At 46.9% G+C, this 9,148-nt stretch overlaps 1 protein-coding gene across 1 annotated transcript; it reads right to left on the bottom strand.

Annotated features, from left to right (window-relative positions):
* Positions 1 to 1,268: 1,268 nt before the first annotated feature.
* GMORB2_4414 (uncharacterized protein) lies at positions 1,269 to 3,537 on the bottom strand (the record flags this gene model as incomplete). Its single annotated transcript, XM_035466389.1, has 2 exons — positions 1,269 to 1,297; positions 3,456 to 3,537. 2 exons carry the CDS (start codon positions 3,535 to 3,537, stop codon positions 1,269 to 1,271), a joined length of 111 nt encoding a protein of 36 aa, XP_035318400.1.
* Positions 3,538 to 9,148: the final 5,611 nt, after the last annotated feature.

Genomic DNA, 9,148 nt, shown 5'->3' with positions numbered 1-9,148 from the left:
GTGTCCAGAGTTGCCAGGACCTTGGGGGCGATCACAAGGACCTTGGGTCCGCTCTCGAGTCCGTCCTCGGCAAGGTTGGCGAGCAGCAGCAGGTATCGTGGGTATAGTAGTAGTATGTACGTCGTACTCTGTATGAGACGGAGTTGTTGGCGATGTACTCTGTACCGGCTGGGTTCGATGACGGAGGGGAACGGAGGTGGAGGTGGGGAGGGAGGACAGACAGTAGAAGATGGATGTCCCTGGTGTCGAAAATGGAGAGTTAGATAGAGACGTAGAGAGAAGTGGAGGCCGACTGGGAGGGGAGGGGGGAGGGGGGGTTAGCGGAAAAATACGCTAATCAATATCTTAGTGCGCTGTACGGAGTAGACTTCTCGAGAGTCTTTCTGGCAGAGAAGAGAATGAAAGAGCGAGAGTGGACTCTCAGCCTCCCAAGAATAGTATAGCGTATAGACCGCAATGAGATGGAGCCTTTTTTGAAGCGTCTGCCCTCCGGAGAGTGGGTTGGGGGGGTGGACGATGAGATAGTATGTCTCCATCAACCCTGCCAGAGCTGTGTATATGAGAGAGAGAGGGGGGGAGGGAAAGGGAGAGACGGGGCTGTGTGTGTGTGTGCGCGTGCAGCGATTCGTAGCCCGTTTGGAGTCGTCAGTCCCGATCGATTTACCTCTCCCTCTCGTCCTTGGATCTGGATTGGACCTCGCCTTGACGGTACGAGTAAGCTTTCTTCCGCAATAGAGGCGAATCCATCCCGGAAACAGTTCCCTTCTACGTTGACTAGTCGAATCCGTTCAAGGAGATGGGAAAGAGAGAGAGAGGAAGAGAGTGTACTGGAACGAAGGGTCTTCTTCCCCAACCGGCTTGTCAGCAGAAAGTATCACACGAGTACGAGATGTGGCCGTTCCTTCCCAGCGGTGCGTTTCTCAGCCACCCACCCCACCAAAGTCAAAATAAGACCAAAAGGCAGGGAAAAAAAAAAGAAAAGAAAAGAAAAGAAAAAAACGTGACGGCATCAGAAATGCAAGGTTCGCGCAGCATTACGCTAAGCCAACATCACCACCACCTTGTCCAAGATTTTTTTTTAGGGGGGGGTTTTGGTTCGCACCGCATTCAAAACCCGACAACCCATGTATCCTCCCAGTAATACTAATGAATATTATAATCAATACCTGAGAGTTTCTCATCTTCCGGATTTACTTTCTGTAATTTCAAATTGTTTCTCCATCTACGAGTATATCCATACGAATGACATTTCCCCAGCACATGTGGAATCAGTCCAGGTTCCGCAAACCCCCCGAGGCTGTACTCGTACACTGGGTATTGATACTCCGTAATGGCTGAGCAGAAAAACCCAGTTGGATGGCCAAGACTCCCTCGAAGAAGAGGAAAATGTACAGGGCATATAATATAAAATTAATAGAAATAAAAGAAAGAAGAAGAAAAAGAAAAGAAAAAAGAAAAAAAAGAGGGCCATGATTCGAACGTGTGGTCATGGCCAGGATGTGCGCGCGTGCGTGGATACGGTCGATCTCTTCTTTTTTTTTTTTTTTTTTTTGGGAGGGGGGGGGAGGGGGAGGAAGCCCCACCGTCTGTTGATTGACTCGCGCGCACCGCCCACACACACACACAGGCGCGCAGTATACACTCAAGCAGTATATTGTACGCAAACGGCTTTTTGAGGCGCAGGAGTTGAAATCCCATGCGAACGAGGGATCATTCACGGGATATACATGTACGTACGTACGTACGTACGTATGTATGTATATGTGTATGTATGTGTGTATGTATGTATGTATACATATATCTATATATATTTCAAGACGTGGCGTTTAAAGAAAAGGTTGCACTCACTACGGGGTCGATAGAGGAAGGGAGAGGAAGAGAGGGGAGGGGAGGAGGGGGGGGTAGGGGGTTTGTTCTGATTGAAGCTGCTCCTACCCTTTTCCCTTGCTCGCGAGTTCTGTGTGATATTACTGCCGCATACATTCAGCCATACATGTAATAGATGGGTAAAAAAAATAAAAAAAAGTAGAGTAGACGAAAGAGCAGAAGAGGGGCACCGCAAGACCAGGGGACCATAGAGAGCAGGTACCATACGCGTGGGTTAGAGTACGAGTCGTGAGAGGAGAGCTGAACGAGACATCTCTGTGTGTGTATGTGTATGAGTAGTGTACGTACTCGGTACGAGCATGGAAAGGCGTATGCATACCTGTACGATGTATCTGTACACGCTCCTCTCCATATCCGTATCACTCCGCTCTCCGCAGGAGCCAGAAGAAAGAAGAAAAGAGCGAGGCGCGCAGGGAGCGCACAGCTCACAGAGAGGTAGAAGAGAGAGAGAGAGAGAGAGAGAGAGACTGAGGACAGGATAGGACAATATACCCCTGCTTGGTCCCTGTCAAAAACGATAGGTGCAGTAGTAATACTACGGTATATGTAATCTACAATGCATTCGCAAGCTTCATCAATATCATTACACGAGTTGCCGACCTACTCCCATCCTGTCTGCCTGTCTGGTCAGTCAGTCAGTCAGTCAGTCAATCTATCTGTATATCATCTGTCTTGTATCTCTCTCTCTCTCTCTCTCATTCCCTCTCTCCACGTCTTGTCTCTCTCTGTCTCTCGATATATCTAACCATCTTTCCCTCTCCATCATACCCTAGAGACATGACGTGGTCTGAGAAACAGGCTAGGTATGCTGCAGGAAATACTGTAAACGGTAACTGATAGTTACGGCGTCATGACAGGGGTTCCAATTCCCTGCGCTCCTTCCCCTAGTTAAGCTGTGCGAGGAGATAATATTAATTATCGTTACTATAGATATGGGGCCCCTGGTCCGGTCGCTCGGGCTGTTCTGGGTCCAGGCCGGCTGCTGTCTAGTCCTTGTCTTCAGGGTCTAGAGTCTACAGGTAGGGACGAGAGAGAGGGGAGGGAGGGAGAGGGAGGGAGGGAGGGAGAGGGAGGGAGGGAGGGAGGGAGGGAGAGCGTGGGAGAGAGCGTGAGGGAAAAGGCATGCGGTATTACTACCACGATTGCATAACGATAAAATCAATTGTCCTCCCCCCCCCCCCCCCCCCCCCCCMAAAAAAAAAAAAAAAAAAAAAAGAGGAAAGAAATAGTAGAGAAAGAGTGCAGCGTTGACCCCTCCCATGTGGTTTGACCGCCTTGCGCACGCATGTTGTGAGGCATGTCTTGGGTATCTGCAGTACGACTGTAGGAGCATATTGATGCCCTTGCGGAGTACAGCGAAATTTCTACGTACCCCATCCATTATTCGTCACTGGATGGAGAGGGTGCGTGTATGCGTGTGTGTGTGTATGTGTGTGTGTGTGTGGGGGTGGGTGGGTGTGTATGTGGGTGTGTATGTGGATGCAGGTTGGTTTTGTCAAGGGAAGCTGAGAGCGACACACACACACACACACACACACACACACACATAGAGTAAAGAATATACCCACACTCAGAAGAACGGAAAGATAGATGGAGAGCGGATGAGAGAGACGGAAAGTAAGTGAAGAAGGAAAACAGGGATGATTCCATGATGGTCCTGACCGCCCTGCTGACTGCAGCTCGTGCGTTGTGGTGGAATGCAGAAAACAAGGGAAAGGGCGTTGGGGGGGGGGGGGGAGACAAGAGAGAAAAAAATAAAGAGGCAGCCGGATTCTCTCTGTGTGCGCAATGCAAAGTGTTCAGCTGTACGGTACTCGGTTGTGAGTATCCGTATATGTATACCGTCAGAGTACGGGTACAGGATACCGAGTAATGATTACTGCCCATTTACCGGTACGAGCACATTGTGAAGAATCTTTTTGTTTTTACGAAAAACCATTTCCCATACAGCATATACCGATATATACATGTATTCCTTTATCCCCCCCCCCTCCCTTCATCATTTGCATCGAAGAGGAGAAGAGTTATCAAGATGTTGGTATTTCTGACATTACCGACAAATTCCAATCATACCATATGTGGCGTAAACATCATCGCACAGCCACGATTCTCTTTCCTTTCTACCGGTACTCCGTACATATATATACGTAGTACGTGTAGATGCAGCGCTGCAGTGGGGGGCTTTTTAGGAATTGGTATCTCGAGAATTTAGCCGGCTACATACAACTGGTTCCACCATCACCAACGCACCCCCACAATCGGAGCTGTCATGTATCATTTCTTGTATTCTTCTCTTAAACTCTTCTCTCTAAAGCTCTCTCGTTACCCTCTCATTGTATATATGCACGACTCATCAATAAGCTCCGTAATACTCGGGTAAGTGGTATTACGTCACCGCATCATACTCGGCAACAGAGACAAAGAAAAGAAAGTCGCTCGATCTCAAATTGCATGGGATGAAATAAAATAAGAGCTGAAGAAGGAAAAGAGTAAATTACCGCACCTGATGAAAAAGCGGGGTTTACCCGAGATGACGGATCTGACTCTCGGGACTCTCGACGGTTTCATGCACACACGCACACACGCACACACGCACACACACACATACGAGCATACTCCAACAACACAAAAGTAATATATACTCGTGCACATCACCAGCAGCAGCAATACTAGTACATGTGCGTAGTCAGAAGGCTGTATGTACGGAGTAGCGATGCAGCCATACCCCCCCGTCACCTCGGTCTTGCTCCCCCAGAGCCCGACAAGGCGGTTCAGGGAGAGGGGCACAGCACTAGCGTTAGGTGCAGTCTTCCTCGTACGCAGCGTGACAGTTGGGCCGCCCATGTAGCCGCCCTAGCTCGGCCGTCTCTGTCGGTCGGTGCATAGACTAGGCATTCGACAATGGCAATAAATTCTCCGCTGTCCCGAGGGGGAATTGTTCTGGTTGCTTACATACATGTACAGGCGGTAATGTATGCTGCTAGCAACGTCAGCAACACGGATATTATTACTAGTAGCATGCAGTACAGGTATGGTATCTGATACTTGATGTGACCTCTCCTCCCCTGTCCTTGCCAATTGTTCACGTGCATGACAGGGGGGTTTGTGTATGTTTTCGTTTGCGGAGTAGCAGTCGACGATATGGTGGACGATGATACCACTTGTACTTGGATAGAACTCGTTTCCCCCGTTTTTTTTTTTTTTTAAAAAAAAAAAAGGGGGGGGGGGGGTTGGAAAAGAAAATGAGGTGAAAAAATGGAAGCGGGGAGGGGAAAGAGAGAGAGAGAGAGAGAGAAAGAAGAAGAAGAAGAAGAAGAAGAGAAAAAAGACGCATGCGGGGAGGTTTAGGTTGTATGTAGCTTATGTGGCGCCCTCCGCGAGGTCTGCATAAATTGATTCACCTGTGAGTTCACCTCTGTGCAGGAAGGCAGGGCAGGGTAGGCAGGGCAAGGGTAGGTCAAGTTTGGTGATGTCAGGTCCACAAGGCATCTGAGTTTTGAGTTTTGATGGGTAAGCGAAGGAAGGAGGATAGAGTAATCCGTAGAAGATTAGAAAGGAGAGGAAGAAGAAGAAGAAGAAGAAGAATGAAATCAGTATCATTCAAGCCCAAGAGATCGAGATATAAAAAAAAACAAAAAACAAAAACAGACGTGTTTCTTCCTTGGTACTAATAGTTTCATCTCCACCTAGCAGAAAACCGGACAAGGGCAACCCAAATCCTCGGAAGTGCCGGTGGGACACGAGAGAAGATGAAGAACACATACATGATGATAACGGATATTGTCTATTACTAGTGAATCAGTGAGTTTGACTAATGTGCGCGCGTGTGCGTGCGTGCGTGCTGCATGTCCCGACCGACACTACCAAGTATCGATACTTCACCATCAGCCACGGCTACTACTATCAGCTAACACTACTACTAGGTTAGAAGCAAGATGGGCCTACTGCACTGTAAATCATCTCATACCTGCTACCCCTCCCCTTCCCCCTGTGATGGTGCACGGAGTAGAGACCAGTGCAAGCGTGGCAGGCTGGCAGCTGGCACCATCCCCGGGTTTTTTCGCAAGCGCCGGATCCATCTTCACCACGGCTCTCCTTCTCTCCTTCTCCTCCTTTTTTATTTTTATTTTTACTACTGCTTACTACTACTACTGCTACTACTGCTACTACTGCTACTACTGCTACTCCGTAGTGTATTCTCACTGCTACCATTGCTACTGCTACTGTCACTGCCACTGCTAGTTCCCCTTTCCTCCCCTGGTTCCCGAGAAGCGACGGGCTCTCTCTCTCTCTCTCTCTCTCTCTAGGAAAGCGGCCGCTAATGACAGTTTCTTTTCACTTTTATTCATCATCATTTCTTTCTTATTTCTATATATAACCTTTTTCTTGTCAAAATATCGTCTCTCAGCAATACGTGGTGATTCAATATATCACGTGACTTTATCCGTATCGGGTATGCTACATAGGTTATGTAATACCTTGCACATGACAAAGCACAGTATTCCAAGTCCGAAGTCGGCAGTTCTATAATCTTCTCAGGCATCAATCAAGTATTACGACGTGAGTTAAAATACGAACAACTTATATGACTCGAGAGGGGGGCGGGAGAGAGTAATAGATAGAGAAATGGTAAAAAAGCAAGAGAGATGTATATAGAAAAAATAAAGGGAATGATTTATTTTGTTTGACGTAAAAAAGCAAGTGAGATGCGAAAAGCAGAGCAGAGCAAAAGAACCAAGACTCTTCAATAAGAGAAATACTATACTCCCCCCCCCCCCCCCCCCCCCCCCTTTCAACGTCCCGGCCGCTTGGGAAAGGCTAAAATGGTTCTTCCATAGCAGCGGCTCAAAAGGCCGGTTCCCCTTCTTCGTTTCAACACAACCAGGTTAGACGACCCCGGTCGCATCTCGAGGTGCTTGTTTTACTAGTACAAGTACGCGCAGTGACTAGTTTTCGACTAGCAAGAGAAGAAGTGTGAGAGCTTACTACTAGCAGCAGCACCGTACATCTAGTATCATAAGCTATGCATCACATAAGTACATGTACTCTTGGGCTCCTCTCTTGCCGTAATATCGTGTATCTGTATCGTGATGTAATCTGTACCGACAAGACTGTGCAACATGCGCCCCATATCCCCCACGTGTTGATTTGAAACCAATGTCTGGATCTCTGCCGAGTCAGTCAGCGAGGAAGGAATGGCGATGCAACGCGCGCGCGCGCGAGAGAGAGAGAGAGAGAGAGATACAAGGTACGAGTATTCACGGAATGATGGACTCGTCACAGAGTAGAAGAGAAGAAAGGGAAAGAAAAAAAAAGATGACGAGAAAGAAGACGAAGAACAGAAGAGAAGAGACATCAGAGGAAAGAAAAGAAAAGTGCTTGGACTGATGACTGTGCTGTTGCCGTTCAGCCGATTTCGGTTACCGTCCTCCCCCCGCCCAGACGGAGATTCATCAAGCCAATCAGGTATCCACATGGGTGGCCATGATGAAATTCTGCCAAGAAGCGGTCATCAACGCGTCTTTTTTTTTTCTTGTTTCTTGTTTTATTATTATTATTATTATTATTTATTTATTTATTTCCATGATTTGAGAGTGACGCTGCTCTTGTCCGGAGCAACTTCATCTTAATAGGCCGGGGGGGGGGGGGGGGGGGGGGGGGGGGGGGGGGGAGGAAGGGGGGGGGAGATGGTATCCAGTCATGGTGTTTACGGAAAGAGAGGGAGGAAGAGTAAGGAGGAGCCCGGTAATGCCGATAGTATAAGAAAATTAAAATTATATATATATATGTGTGTGTGTGTGTGTGTGTGTTGTATAGAGAATAAAAAAAATATGTTTTAAAAAAAAAAGAGGTATAATACATGGAAAGAGTACGTACTCCACACTCGGAAGAGGGATCAAGAAGCTGATATCAAGAAATGACATACACCGTATTACATTGTCACATGAATACAATACGACGTACGTGGTATGTATGCCGTATTACTACCGTTGCATTGGTGGGTGTATGGGTGTGATGGGGAGGGGGGGGGTGCATGTATGCAAAAAGAGTCCGGACAGGAATTTTCGGAAGGAGCTTTTGACCGATTGCACCTGTGAGTAATAGTAATCATCCAACTTTGAGAATAACGAAAAAGGTGGTCTCTTCTCCTTTTCTTTCTTTTCTTTCTCTTTCTCCCTTTCTTTTCTTTCTTTCTTATATATAGATGTATATGCATGTATGTATATATATATATATATATGAGTGTACGTAGTATATAATCTGTATATATATACAATTTTTTCCTTCATTGCTCTGCCCGTACCCTAACACTGTTAATCTCACGCGCGCATATCCAGGAACGCGTCCTTCTTTTTTTTTTTTTTCCCCGCCAAGAGGTTCAGCGGAGAATAATTTCATGCTAGTCTTGGTAAGGGTAGTATCATGTCTCTATCTCTCACCCTCTCTTTTTCTCTCGTTCAGACTACTATACTAGTTTTATCATGGTCAGTGGCCGGGAAGGACATTGAGGCTCATCCGAGAAAAGGAGGGGGGCAAAGCGCGTCTGTTTCCAGCCATCTGGGCCCTTAGTTTGTGTACGGGGTACAGGAGGAGAGAGAGAGGGGGGGGGTCGGTTGGTTTCAGACATGGTTGGCAGGTTCAGGAAGAGAAAAAAGAAAAAGAAAGAAAAAAAAGCCAAACTGCTCGTAGTATTCCTTTCTATTCCTTATATGTGCGATGAGCTTATATGAAATAGAACGGCATAGTCGGTTCTTCTAGTGTCTGGTAGTCTCGAATGTCGTACATGAGTTCTATCGGAAACACACAACACACACACACACACACACACACACACACATACACACACACACATACACACACACACATACACACACATATATATATAAACACACATATATATACTCGTATACATGGATATATCAACCATGTTGACCTGATTTCCTCTCTCTCTCTCTCCCGTGTCATCCCGTATCACCTCTCCCTCTTCCCTCGTCACATCATCCCTAAGCTAACCGCGGCTCAAGACAAAAAGAAAAGAAAGGATTTTTTTTCGTAAAAAAAAATAAAGAAACAAGAGGAAAAAATTTATATATTTCCTGTACGAGTGCTCTCTGTCCATCGTCGCGCGTGATCAGTTCCTGACCAATCAGGTACACGTATAAAGACTCCCGACAAGGGGGGGGGTGTTCTTCCCAAGAGGGATTGTTTGTTTCCACATCTTTTTTTTTTTCTTCTTCTCCTCTCATTCTCTCCCCCCCCC

The sequence above is a fragment of the Geosmithia morbida genome (assembly GCF_012550715.1).
Source record: "Geosmithia morbida isolate 1262 chromosome Unknown scaffold_20, whole genome shotgun sequence".
NCBI classification, from domain to species: domain Eukaryota; kingdom Fungi; phylum Ascomycota; class Sordariomycetes; order Hypocreales; family Bionectriaceae; genus Geosmithia; species Geosmithia morbida.
The sequence above is the reverse complement of the archived record's forward strand: the minus strand, read 5'-3'. Positions and strand labels throughout refer to the sequence as shown.